This window comes from Phoxinus phoxinus, assembly GCF_949152265.1.
Source record: "Phoxinus phoxinus genome assembly, chromosome: 8".
Lineage (NCBI taxonomy): Eukaryota > Metazoa > Chordata > Actinopteri > Cypriniformes > Leuciscidae > Phoxinus > Phoxinus phoxinus.
The window spans coordinates 22,439,124-22,453,661 of NC_136883.1; the positions used below are offsets into that span (position 1 = coordinate 22,439,124).

Here is a 14,538-nt window from a genome sequence, read left to right on the forward strand (position 1 = left end):
ATTTGAGACTGCAAAATGCGGCAAATACATTTTAATAGGTTGTTGCTTCTTGAAAAAAGGTTATCGGGGTAGTCTGAAAGGCTGCTAAATCTAGCAACAAATTTGCTAGGTTGGCATGGGTTTATTACATAGACAGTATATAAACGGTTTATGAGATGGAGTTATGTGGCGCCACCCAGTGGTGAATCAAGGCAAATCACCCAACGATTAGAGTAGGCCTACTGAACAATTACCGGGGAAATTGTGAATGAATACTGTGTCAAAAGTTTATTTTATGAAAAGTTTGTATCCAAAAATGTAAACATGATTCAAATTTGTAAAAAGTAAAAAAAAATATATATATATATTTTGGGGAACATAAACATTTTGTACAGGACCAACTATATATATTTATTTTACTTTAAATATTGCTGGCCTTGTGACCAATTGCTTGTGTCCCATCTATCTATCTATCTATCTATCTATCTATCTATCTATCTATCTATCTATCTATCTATCTATCTATCTATCTATCTATCTATCTATCTATCTATCTATCTATCTATCTATCTATCTATCTATCTATCTATCTATCTATCTATCTATCTATCTATCTATCTATCTATCTCTGTGTGTGTGTGAGAGAGAGAGAGAGAGAGAGAGAGAGAGAGAGAGAGAGAGAGAGAGAGAGAGAGAGAGAGTTTCCAACATGTACTGGGCTTTAAAAAATAACTCAAACAATAATATATTGCTGCTCCCAAACCAATATCTTGAACAATTTGCTCTGTATCAAATGATATGTAATTCTGAAATAATAATTAACCTTTTAAAAAGTGTTACAGTAAGCACTGGTAGACTATGGTATAAAATATATTTCATATAGTCGAAAATATCTCTTTGTCTTCATTGAATCCACATTACAACACATTTGGCTCTCTGCACACTTGTCCCCTTTGAGGCCCTTCTCTTAAAAATGAATCCTTGAAAGTGAGCAGAGAGCACCTGAGACCTCCCTGGAGGTCCTTATTAAATTAGGATCTTCCCTGATCGCCGCAGCTCTTCATGGCCGCCGATAGGGGTCAGAAGTGAGGCGAGGTGTGTTCGCGCCTGTCACTCATCAGACAGCAGAAGCAGCAGAAATGATCGCACTGAACCCCGGAAGTGTATATGACCCTCATCCTCATTTCTCACCCATGAAACCCTTTAAACAGTCTGAGAAATGAAATGATCTATTTATATGTGCTCATCGCTCATCTAAGAATCACAGCTGGTGAATACAATCTCATTTTGGAGGTGGTAAGTGAAAGAAAACGCTCTGTATTTCGTTAAAGAATATAAATCATGATGATGTTTGTGTGGCTGCGATTTATCAGTCGGTTTTAAATGATTTAATGAGACTGTCCGAAAAATGTAAGACCTATAAAGCTAATATATTAGTTATAATAAAAGCATGTGGAAAACATACAAATCAAACGACATGTTAGATCATGGGTGTGACGGGAGATTAGACTGAAAGAGAGATTTGTTGTTATGATGGTTTCTATACTGGTTTATAAAATAACACCAACCACAACAAAATTGACAGTATAACGTTATGCACACTGAATTTTTATTTTTATTATTGTCAGCTGTCCGACACTAATATCTAAAATCAAATCACATTTCCTCATGACAGGCCACTGACACTTTCGGCTGTTTCTGTGTGAATAAGAGAGAGTTTGTACGATTGTGTATTTATTAATGATTGAATGTGAAGTGCATATCTAAGTGCATATTTGTATTCAGTTGCAGCTGACTGAGGGAAAATGGTGGGTTTTATCAATGTTGAAATCAACCACAGCATTATCTGTTATGTCAAAGGTGATGAAAGTGAAACAAGTGAAAAAAGGTTTTTATATCAGATGATGGGCTCTTAAACGTTCATCTTTTCACATTAACTTGAAGGATTTAAAGGGATACTATACGTGAAAATAATTTCATAATTTACTCACCCTCATTTGACTTTTCCTACATGAAAACACAAAAGCTAGGATGAAGATTGTACGATTTTTGTTGTTGTGAATAATTCAATTAAATGTTATTCTGTTTGAATTATTCATTGCCCATTTACTCAAGTACAGTTCTTTAAAAATGTTTTCCCTTTGTGTCATTTGAGTTGTACATAACTAGATTCTTTTGACACGGAAATTCAGGATGAGCCTGCTTTTGTAATCAAGAACCAACATGTTTTATTTTTAAGTCTGCTTTGATTCTGGCCCATAGATCTTTGATTTCTCATTCTGACTTAATTGTAGAAATTTTTACTGTGTATATAGAAATATACGATTAATCACATCCAAAATAAAAGTTTGTGTTTACATGATATGTGTGTGTGTACTGTGTATATTATACACACACATGCATGTATATATTTAAGAAATATTTGCGTGTATATACTTTATATATAATTTATATTATATATACATATACATATTTATATATAGGCTAAATAATAAAAAATCTTAAATGTATACATGCATGTGTGTGCATAAAGATAATTATACACAGTGCACACACATATCATGTAAACACAAACTTTTATTTCGGATGTGATTAATCGTTTATTTTATATATATATATATATTATATATATATATATATATATATATATATATATATATATATATATATATATATATATATAAAATAAACGATTAATCACATCCGAAATAAAAACTAATATCCCAATTTTTATTTGACAATTTCTTGTACTTAGCCTACTATGGCTAATATATATATATATATATATATATATATATATATATATATATATATATATATATTAGCCATAGTAGGCTAAGTACAAGAAATTGTCAAATAAAAATTGGGATATTAGTAGAAAATATAAGCAATAAATTGGACTATTGTTCTGTTTGAAAAATGGCATATAGTTGAACCTGTGTGTTATATTAAGAATGGGGTTCAGATTGGGCTTTGTAAAATGTAGAGCTTTTGTTTAACAATGCATTTAAATTATTATTAGAGATGATACAAATGAAGGCTAATTATGTGTGAAGTATTATGACCACACAGCTCTGTCTGCATTGCCTCGCTTATTGACTCACTTTACTTTCTTGCTGTGAGCATATTCACTTAGTGTGTGTCTGTGTGTGTCTGTGTGTGTCTGTGTGTGTCTGTGTGTGTCTGTGTGTGTCTGTGTGTGTCTGTGTGTGTCTGTGTGTGTGTGTCCTCTACAGGTTCCAGACTGTCGATGCCTTTGAGTTCAAGCCCAACAGGGTTCGAGAGGATGTCATTGTGAGGGACGCTCTGCGTGGTGAGTACTTGCTAAGAAATTTGTACTTGCTAAGAAAAGCATCACTTGAACAAACCCCTCACCCTAATAAACTTTTATAACTTATCCCTCACTGTCAGAGAAACAAATACATGCAGGTGAGCATCTACTGTAAAGAATATCTGATCAGTTCATTGCAATATGTTTTTTAGTCCCTTTTGTCCTTCTTTAGAATGAGTGTACATTGTCCTTGTCAGTTTTTGGCGCTGACCACACACCTCTCTCTTTTAGGCTGTTTGGCCCTTTGTTTTTGCAAGCAATTTGCATCTCAAAAGTATTTATGTAAATGAGATGCTAAGTTTCAGCCCATGTCCAAGGCTGAAACTCTTGCCATTTTTCTTTAACAAAAGGCGTTAGATTGGCAGCGATATTCCTGTGATACTAGGGTTGGAAATAGTTAACAGGCCCAGCTCTATAAGAGAGCCTTTTTTTAAGCTTGCACACTCCCGAGCCTTTTACGCTCTGAAATTTTAATTACAGAACACTACGAAAAGAGGTTTCTTAGGTTTTCACTTTCACTTTGTGTCTAATTCTTTCTGTCCCTTTAAGACCAAATGCACAGATTAAATAGTTTTTTAACATAACTTCGGATGTGTGCACACTGTAAACTTCTTGTCCAGTAATAATGTAGGGAATCACTCGTACATAATGTTTTTACTTGCATATGCCATTTAGTTTTAATCAAAATGACGCTGAGTGAACAATCAGCAATCCAAATCATGCAACAACTCTCATGCAATCTCTTCGTTTATCAGCTGGTGCACACCAGCTGTGTCGGCTTTAATATTAACATTCTATTAATTCGATACATGTACTTCATATATCGTTCCCTGATATATCCATTCTGCTCTCTGTTTGCTCTCTTGTTGGTGTTTCTTTGTCATAAGCACTGTACTGTACATGTTGAGTGGTATCTTTTGTTGGTACTGGAGCAATATAATGAGAACGAGTATGAGTACACAAGCACAGTTTTGGGCCCGATACTGGTATCGGTGCATCCATAGTATTATATCAGGTCATGCATTCCCTGGGAACCAAACCCATTAACTTAGTGTTGCTTGTGCAATGCACATGTTGTATGTGCTTCTCTTTTATCTCTACGGTACCACTATAGATAAGCGTATGAATCAGTTATGTCTGGCTCACACCCCTCTCTCTCTCTCTCTCTCTCTCTCTCTCTTTCTTTGCAGGAGAGAATGCAGTCTTCAGGACACCGGTTGAGGGATGTGGAGCAGCACCAGCCCCTGCTCAGCGGAGGGGAGGAGGAAGTGGTGGCGGCCGACCGCGTCTGGTTCATCCAGGACAGCTGCGGGATGGTGTGCGCCTTCATGACCTGGTTTCTGGTTATGTATGCCCAATTTGTGGTGAACTTTGTCATGTTGCTCCCCTCCAAAAGCTTCTGGTTCTCTCTCATCAACGGCGTGGCATTTAACTTCCTGGCTGTGTTAGCGCTGACGTCGCACCTGCGAACCATGCTGTCAGATCCAGTAAGAAAGGACCATCATTTGAATTAAATGTGGTAATGAACTTTTTGTGATGGATGTTATTGATGGGAAGTGTATTGTGTTTATCAGGGAGCTGTTCCCAAAGGTAACGCCACTAAAGAATACATGGAGAGTCTGCAGCTGAAGCCAGGAGAGGTCATCTACAAGTGTCCAAAATGCTGCAGCATTAAACCAGAGAGAGCACACCACTGCAGGTAAGAAAAACATCAGATAAATGATTTCCGCAAGGAAAAAATATCTCAACTAAAGCTGTAAACTATACAGGGAACCCCTGTTGGTACATCACTGTAATATTATAGGTTAAAATGTACAGATTTATTCAAAAATACATTAAATATTGAAGAACATGTGAAGTAAAAATACAATGAATTTGCAATAAAGTGCAAATATTTAGCAAAATGCTTCTCTCTAGAGTTCAGTTTTCTAGCCTGATATTGAATGGCTTTTCTGAGGTAAATGTGACATTACATGACATTGTCTACAAGTTGTTTGATGGACGTCTTTCTGAAGAAACACTGTTATAATTACATGAGATATGATGAGGATTTTGCGAAGTTGTACTGCCTCTTTCAACATAGCCTACCTAATGACATAATTTTGTGTTGTAACTAGTAGTAAAGTGGAAGAGATTATCTTTTCTACGCTACAAATTTTTGTGCATTCATCAACTGAAAACCGCCTGAAAGATCGATTCTTGTGATTTAAGAATCAATATCAGCTCAGAAACGATTAAAACAGGGAAAGCAATATTTTTAACCCAGCCCTAACTTATACTGAACAAGCCATTTTCTTTGATGTATAAAAAAGGACTGCATTTATTTGAAACCCGAAATCATTTGTAACATTATGAATGTCTACTGTCATTTTTGATAAATTTAATGCGTCGTTGATGAATAAAAGTTAATGTCTTCTCTTTTTTTTTTTTTATCTAATTGTGGACTGGGAGGGATCTGTTTTTTAAAAATTCTATTTTACATTATGTCTCTGTAATCTCTTTGTAATCAAGTAATTTTTATTTAGAGCCAAGTATCAGGGACTGCTGAATATTTAGCATCTTCTTTTAAAACTGGTCTGTGCTCTTCACCTTGTTCTGTTTGTTAGTATCTGTAAGAGATGCATCAGGAAAATGGATCACCACTGTCCTTGGGTCAACAACTGTGTGGGCGAGAACAATCAGCGATTCTTTGTCCTCTTCACTGTAAGTGTGTCTAAGACTGCTGTGGTTTCTTTTACAGTTTTTTTTTTTTATGGTAGAATTGCTGACAAAATCATCCAATTGAAAACATCTGATTGCGTGAGCTGTGACCACAAAAATATCTGAGTTCTATATCAATGCTACAATTATTTGTTTATCAATTGATCTTTAACTGTTACTTTGCTTGACAACTGAAAAAAAAAATCAGTTGGGGATGAGCCTATGGGGTTAATTAGCTATGGGGATAGGCTAATTAACTGTATTGGTGGAAAGAAATGTGATCACTACTACTAATAAATGATTTAATCAGTTTTTTATTATTATTGTATGGTACGTTTACACAGTATATTGTAGGGCTGAAACGATATGTGATATAAAACCGAAATCGCGATACTCAGATCCACGAACCTGTGTCGCGGAGTTATCCTTCCCGTCCAGATACAATGCTACCACATCTTCAAATTACTATTAGTATTATTTATTATTATAAGTTAACATTATAAAATACGTAGACCTACACCACAAAACTAGTTGAGGATAAATTATTTAAAATTGGGAAATTCCAGCGTTATGGACGTGACATTTGCAGTCAAAATACTCAGAAAATGCATTTAATATATTGAAATTTCAGTTTATATATCATACTCCCTTAATAAAGGAGTCCAGACATTAGAAAAATATAAATCTACACATGCATTTTATATTTAATATGAGGGAAATATACATATACATGCGTTTTGTAATTCTGTGAATTAACCTACACTGCTCAAACCAAAAGTAATACTACCCACCGGATGAAGAAGGGTTGGCTCTCCACAGATCATAAAATATTAATTTTATTTTTCGTGTTCGCATTTATGAGGAAATTATGTTACAGACGTGACAGTTCTCTGAAAGCGGCACTAAAAGACTGCTTTAAAACTTCCACAGAGACCTCAAACAGAAAGCACAAAGCCTTTCTTTAAAGTGAATTTCGTTTTGTATTAAAGGGCACCTATTATGACATTTAAAATGTTCCTAATGTTGTTTAGGGAGTCCCCAACAACAGTTTTACATGCATGCAATGACAAAAAACACTTTTGTTGTCGTATAATATGCATTTATTTTTACCTGATTTGCTCACCGACTCCCAAATGAATCGTTCAACGACTCATTTTTCCAAACCCCTCCTTTGCGCGACGCTAATCTGCGTTGATTGGTCAGATGACCCAGCAGTGTTTACATAGATAATACTTATTGTTTAACACGGAGTACAATGATGCTTTTATCAATTAAATTGTGTTATAATAATTATTATAGTCCACTGCTTTGTAGTTTGTAGTAAAAAAACTAAAAATAAGATAAAGAATGTAATGTTATGTTAGCGAGCATAGCCCATGCAGAGTTCATATTGTAAAAGCACAATCAGTCTTTGTTTGCGTTAGCCCGATGCATAAACATAACGTTTTTACAAAAATAAAAAAATAAAAATGTAGTTACTACGAGGTACTACTCTATTCTTTAAGACAACTCCGAAAACAACGACAAACACTTCACATAGGCTATCTCAATACAATTGTCATTGAAGACCTAGAAGCTAAACGGTGCTTACACAACAAACAAAATAATTATTAAGCATGCTACATAAAACATAAAAGCAACAATTATTAATAACACTTACAGGTTGTGATACGGAGGAGGAAGCTGATGCAAATACACTTGGAACTGAACCTTCCTTCATTATCAGCCGGCTCGCGAATCCCAGTTTGATTGCATTTAAGTTGGTAAAGCAATCGTCTTCAAAATGGCGCGAGCAAAGCACAAGGCTCGGACTAATACTTCTGTGGTATAGTTGTATATATGAATTGTAGCCACTTAGTCTTCAAATGCTCCTCCTTGGGTAGATGAAAAAAGTTTGCTTTTGAGTCGCACTTCAGAACACAGCGTCTCGTCGCCATGATATTTTCCCTGGCATTGAGCGCAATAAGTGGGCGTATCGTATTCAAATAACTTGACAAGTTGACGTCATCTAGTCAGAGAAAAAGCTTCGGTCTTCTAACGATTCATAAAAATGATTCAGAGTCGACTCTTACTTTTGAAAGACAATAACTTTATATACGGTACACTTTCATATTTCAAACTTTGCAGGATGTTTTTGTTCACTTAGATCTATGTTACACACTACATGAAAGGTAAATTTCAAAATTCCATAATAGGTGCCCTTTAATTGTATCTTCATTTTAATCAATGTTTCATCAACCAAATACCTGGATTTATTAAATAATAAGTAAATATAGCAGACAATAGATAATCATGACACGGAGGCGCCGGCGCGTGAACTGGAGCGTGTCTCATAAATGAACCGAAACTCAGCATAGCATACTTCCCTCACAGACCTGAGAAATATCCATTATCTACAGAACGCTTTAAATCTCTACTTTTAAACAGAACAACTAACAAACTATATAATCCGTATCGCGAGTCAGCATCGTCAACTTCATCTTTGCAGCCGACACAGAAAACACTTAATAAACAATTAAAATGTCTCCTTGATATATTTTACATATTCATAATCATTACTTTTGCCGGTTCTTTGTGAAAGCTTTTCGATGCTTTATTAGCAGCGCCACCCTTACATGTTACATGAACGTGTCACCACTGCATCGGCACCGAAAAGATGGAGATTTTTTCGGACAATAATCGCACAATCTATTCAATATTCTATAATTAAATGCTCAGTGACTCATCCCAACCAAATATTTCAAAAATGTTTACTCGTAAGCCTTTTTTTTTTTTTTACATGTTACGTGTCATGTGACTACCTTTCCACGTGACGCGAGCTAGTCTGTTAATAGCTAGAAATAGTTAATGGCATAAAAAAATGTGTGATACGAACCGATACAGCCCTAGTATATTGCGTTATTGCCCTTAACCAATTATCTTTTTTTCTGGTAAATGTTACAGGCATCAGTGTACATCAATATTTTGAGGTTTTCATAAGTAACCAGCATTTTAAAGCATGGCAACATTTAAATTATCATGAAACCTGCTGCACGTCAATGAAAACAACAATAGCACTCGTTATGATTATTACGAGGGACTTTTTTTTCTGAGCTATTTCATTCTTCCAGTTTAAAAAGCAAAAGTTAAACCAACGTAATGAAAAGTGATTTATATATTTGTTCATTCAGAGTGGTGATTGGCTGCTGTGGCTGGAGAGTACATGTCTATATCATCAGTTTCTCCATATTATTCATGAGAATAGACTCATTTAATCCAGTCACTGCGCTGTATTACGCATGAGATCATTACAGCAGAGAATCCAAATGTGACAATACCGGTTCGTCGCTGTTCGTTCACCTCTGCCTGTTCAGCTTCAAAACTAGAGCTTCACACAACAAATTTCTTGAGTCTTTTTCAAAGCTAAGGTGTGAACATCCAGGCTGACACTTTAATGTGTTCAATTTTGAATAATATTTGACTTTAATGTGTTTTTCTTTCTCCTCAGATGTACATAGCCTCCATTTCATTGCATGCACTGTGTCTCAGCGGTTTCCATTTCTTCACCTGTGTCAGAGTCCAGTGGAATGGTGGGTAATATACATTTTAGATTTGCACTCCATTACTGGAGGACAGATGATATTATGTTATATAAAGTCAAGTTTTTTGAAATCTGTCCTACTGTTCTTTTGCTTCTCATACAAAGCATTTAAAAATGTGATTTTGACAGCATCATCTCACCGGTGTTTTTCTTCTCTGTTCTGTAGAGTGTAGTGATTTCTCCCCACCTGTGGCGGTCTTGCTGCTGATTTTCCTGTGTCTGGAAGCGCTGCTGTTTCTCACCTTCACTGCAGTCATGTTCGGCACTCAGATTCACTCCATCTGTAATGATGAGACGGTAAGTGTAGACTTCCACAACCCTCCTGAAGTCCTCTCACCCAGTTACTAGCATTACTTCTGATAGAACTGAACCTTTACAGACAAATTTGATCGATTATTTATTGTAATTATTGGGAATAAAACAAATAAACCTGCTAATTACACTGTTATTTACCTGCTTATTACACTGCTATTGCATTTATATAAATGCAAAATTATTATATATATATATATATGTTTGTCTTCATATATACACACACTACCGGTCAAAAGTAATATTAAGGGTTTTTTATGTTTTTGAAAGTAGTCTCTTTCAAAAAATAATTCTAATATAATTTCTTATTATCAATGTTGAAAACTGAATTGGGAAATGGGAAATCATGATACACTGCCATTCAAAAGTTTGGGGTAAGTTTTATTTTATTTTTTAAAGAAGAAAAATAAATAAATAATAGCTTATCAAATGCAGATTAAGTTAATCCACAAAAAAAGACATTCATTAAATTAATAAAGTTTCCACAAAAATATTAGGCAACACAACTGTGTTTAACATTAATAATGTTTCTTGAGCACCAAATCAGCATATTAGAATGATTTCTGAAGGATCATGTGACACTGAAGACTGGAGTAATGATGCTGAAAATTCAGCTTTGCTTCACCGGAATAAATTACATTTTAAAATATAGACAGAAAATATATAACAGAAATCAGTTCATTTAAATTGTAATATTTCACAGTATTACTGTTTTTACTGTAATTTTGATCAAATAAATGCAGCATTGGTGAGATTAAAGGACTACTTTCAAAAACATTTTAAAACAAAACCTTAATGTTTGCAAACTTTTGACCAGTACGGTGTGAAAAAAGTGTAACAAATCAGTGAAAGTAAGATTTCTTCACGTAATGCAGCATTATTTCTCAAATCACAAATCAAATTGTGTGCTGACAGTATTAGCCATAGCTTTACATTTCTCGTTTGACGCTCACAGGAAATCGAGCGGTTGAAGAACGAAAAGCCCACGTGGGAGCGGCGGGTGCGATGGGAGGGGATGAAGGCTGTTTTCGGTGGCCCACCCTCTCTGCTCTGGTTCAACCCTTTCGCTGGACTCCGCCTCCAGCGCCTGCTGATGGTTCGTGCCCGGAAGAGCGGGGCCGAGTTCTCAGTTTGAGTGAAGAAAGCTGTCTATGAAGGCATGTCCATCTGCCTTCATGCCTATTACCCCCCCTCCCCTCCCTCCCTCCCTCCCTCACATTGGACATAGGAGTCCTTCTTTAATGCTGATGCAGGTTTGGAGGTACTACAGTGAAAACCTGTCAAATAACTGATGTCGCCCCTGGAACAATGAGGCTACGTCTCGATACAGCCTGTCTGTGTCCACACATTATTACCTCGTTAGGCGGATCATACTTGTTATGCTCATATTTTCTTCATGAACATTCACACTCATGGGTTTTTGGTTTGCTTTTTACGTGGACTATTTTTCGTTGTTTGGAAATTTACGGAACAGTCGAAGGTTCTCAGTATCCATAATCCAGCCTGAAGAAACTACATCTTGTGATTTTTAAGTAGAGCTACCGCGTGACAAAAATAATGGCTGACATGCAATGGTTCGATCGTAAACCAAACGAATTTCACAAAAGCTGTCAAGAAATGTCCCTGTTCATATCACCCCAAAATCGAAAGGAAAAAAGAAGAAATTATAAAGATAAAGAAGGCCGTTACAGTTTTTTTTAACATCGAAAGAAAATACATCTCATTTGCATTATTGTACTGTGAAAAATAGATGATCTATTATTTAAAATGTAAAGTATTTATATATCATAATATTATTTGTTCTACTGAATTTAATTTATGCTGATTTTAATGTAATTAATTATAATAATGACAATGAGATTTTTTTTCATACCACATTAATAAGAATATCTTAATCATAAAGAAAATGTCACAGTGCACAAATAAATGGCAGATAAAATGGCTTTATGAAGAGTATAATTAATATATTAGTTTTTTCCTTTTGATGTTAGTGTGCAATATGAGCAGGACATTTCCATTTCCTGAGATTTACTGTCTTAGGTGTTAAGTGCTTGCGGCTGGTTTAGTCTCCTTAAACACAATAAAATCGTCTCGTCTCCATGTATTGTAGAGATAATAATAGCCTCTTTCCGTAGTCTTGAAATAAATGCCAATCCCACAAAGAACTTGAATGGTCGATGTGACAATATATAATTCTTACATTGACCTTAGGCTGCTCTGTGAGATGAATAAAGACAAATCACATTATGGCACACATAAGTTGCGTATGAGCCAGGAACTCTTATTAACGTGTAGATTACTAATTTGAGGTGAGGTGACATTGTAGTGAGACTTTGCGATCTCAAACAAATATGCTGCACAATTGACAGAGGCTGACTATCACTTTGTGTTTTATACTTGTTGCTCCGTGGTTTCATTGTCTTCTTCACTTTTCTGCTTTTACCTTTAGCTTAGAGAATCGTTTCATGGTGACCACTAAGTTTTCCTTTTGGAAACTATTTTTTTATCATACAAAGCTGGAACTCGTTTGGCACGGTCGGCACAAGGCTTTGATTTTCAAGGGAATCTCGCAAAATCTGTCAAGATCATCTTCGTGTCATATTTGACTCTCAAATGAAAAGATAAAAACAAGAAATGTATATTTTGCATAAAGACAGTCAAACTTTAGGCCCTTCCCCATAAATTCTTAATGTTATACTTTTTTTTTTTGTTTATCTCTAAATCTCTAAAAACGAAATAATTAATTATATTATTTACACTTTTAAATGTTTACATCATTCTAGTTTTTATTATACTCCTGGTCATTTAAGCTGATTTTAGTTTTATTGCTTTACTCTATAATGAGAATGTCACAATGCCATAAATCCTTATGACTATAGACTTCATTTTCTTCATGTAATATATCATTTGGATTTTGAAGGGAAATATGTCTTGGATGTGTTCTTGACTGCCTTTGTGAGATTTGCCCTACTGTATTATTAAAAAATGTATTGCTTTTATTTAAAAAAATGTATATTCAAAATATATAAAAATAACGGCAGTACATGACAATTATATCGCAGCACTAAAAGGCCAGTTTAGATGGGTCTAGATAGATTTTTAAGAGACTTTGAAAACCACTCCATATTTACCAAGCAGAAGAGATGCATATGTGTGTTACAGTCTTGGATATTATGTTTACAATACTGGCTGATCTCAAGCGTTGATTTGAATATGTGATGATGCTTTGGTTCTGTTTCGCAGTCATTCAACAAGTCCAGTGTAGAATACGAGGCCAACAGCATTTTAATACAAATGACTAGAGAAGAAAGGGATATGGAAAATTGAGCCAGTCTGACAATTGATTCTTTCATATCCATGATTTCTAGATCAAATAATGCAACAAAACTAATAAGACTTGCTTTAAATTGTACTTTTTGCCATTACAGTGTAATTCCAACGTTTTATTTGTTACAAAAAAGTAATGAGTTTTGTGTGCCAATTTGATGCATCGTTTATGGAATGAATTTCATATGAGAAAGAAACCTTCTTTTACACATTCCCAGATAACTGAACCATCGGATGGTTCATGCAGTGGAACTCAGATTGGACTGAATGGCTTGGTGTCATTTATTTTAAAGAAACAAAGTCTAATAGTTATACATTTTCTGTAAAGGGAATATTTACTATATGCAAGCCCTGAAGATCATGTTTTGAAATTGATATGAGAAGACTTGCCTTTTATCAGCACATCACTACGAATGTATCTCATGCTTTTTATACCTTGTTTTAATTGGGTAGAAAATGGAGTTATTTTCTTTGCATTAGAATTAGTTTTACCTTCTGTACTATAATTATTACTGCAACAGTATTTGCCTGACCTCAACTCTATTTTTTGAACATGCTTAGACTTGTAATTCTAGATATTACTTGACTGTAAAAGCTGAGGGATGTTTGCTCTTAAATGACCTTCATTAACCTCAGATAGAATTAGGGATTAAACGATTGCATATGTTGTCAGACCTTTGGAAATTTATTGGTAATTAAAGTTACCATCAACAAATTCTAGAAATTTTGTCTCCAACTTTCACCTTTTCCCCACATGAGATCTTTATAGTGCTGCGGAGGTCACTGAAACGGGTCATTATAGCCCCAAATGTCTCAAATCTTCAAGCTCATTTGAACTGTCTGAACTTGGAACGTTGGAAACCGGGTTTTTGGCCACAAAGCAAAGATTATGAAAGTATGTCTGTAATAAATGGTGTAAACAAATATTGTTCTGATACTTTCAAGTGTCATAAAGTTATGTTCTTTCTTATGTAAAGGTCTTTTACATAAAGTCATTAGATTTAAAAGCTATTAAAAGTCTAAAGTGCAAATCTGTGATTTTTTTTTTTTTTCAATGTTTTTGCTCACCAAGGCTGCATTTATTTGATAAAAAATACAGTAAAATATAATTTTAAATAACTGTTTTCTATGTGAATTTAAGCTGAATTTTCAGCATCATTCCTCCAGTCTTCAGTCTCATGGTCCTTCAGAAAGCATTCTAATATGCTTATTTGCTGCTCAAGAAATATTTCCTTTTTATTATCAATGTTGACAACAGTTATGCTGATATATATTTTTGATGAAACCGTGATATATTCTTTTCATGACT

The 14,538-nt window shown here is 34.8% G+C and overlaps 1 protein-coding gene across 2 annotated transcripts; it reads left to right on the forward strand.

Moving 5' to 3' along the window:
* The first annotated feature begins 1,033 nt into the window (after positions 1-1,033).
* On the forward strand, positions 1,034-14,257 carry zdhhc7 (zDHHC palmitoyltransferase 7). Of its 2 annotated transcripts, XM_079620503.1 has the most exons (9): positions 1,103-1,275; positions 3,216-3,292; positions 4,501-4,626; positions 4,707-4,797; positions 4,885-5,009; positions 5,917-6,013; positions 9,498-9,579; positions 9,757-9,887; positions 10,858-14,257. In XM_079620503.1, the coding sequence occupies exons 3-9, from the start codon at positions 4,535-4,537 to the stop codon at positions 11,035-11,037; spliced, it is 798 nt and encodes a 265-aa protein (XP_079476629.1). In that variant the 5' UTR covers positions 1,103-1,275; positions 3,216-3,292; positions 4,501-4,534; the 3' UTR covers positions 11,038-14,257. The 2 variants fall into 2 exon arrangements, with proteins under 2 accessions (XP_079476628.1, XP_079476629.1); XM_079620502.1 differs by having other exon boundaries at positions 1,034-1,275; positions 4,501-4,797.
* The last annotated feature ends 281 nt before the right edge of the window (positions 14,258-14,538 follow it).

Excerpts from the sequence above, each read along its gene's own strand:
- zdhhc7 (XM_079620502.1), top strand. The coding sequence starts at position 4,507 with ATGCAGTCTTCAGGACACCGGTTGAGGGATGTGGAGCAGCACCAGCCC. Across the intron at positions 6,014-9,497 it reads GATTCTTTGTCCTCTTCACT|ATGTACATAGCCTCCATTTC; the intron begins GTAAGTGTGTCT and ends CTTTCTCCTCAG. Across the intron at positions 9,580-9,756 it reads TGTCAGAGTCCAGTGGAATG|AGTGTAGTGATTTCTCCCCA; the intron begins GTGGGTAATATA and ends TCTGTTCTGTAG.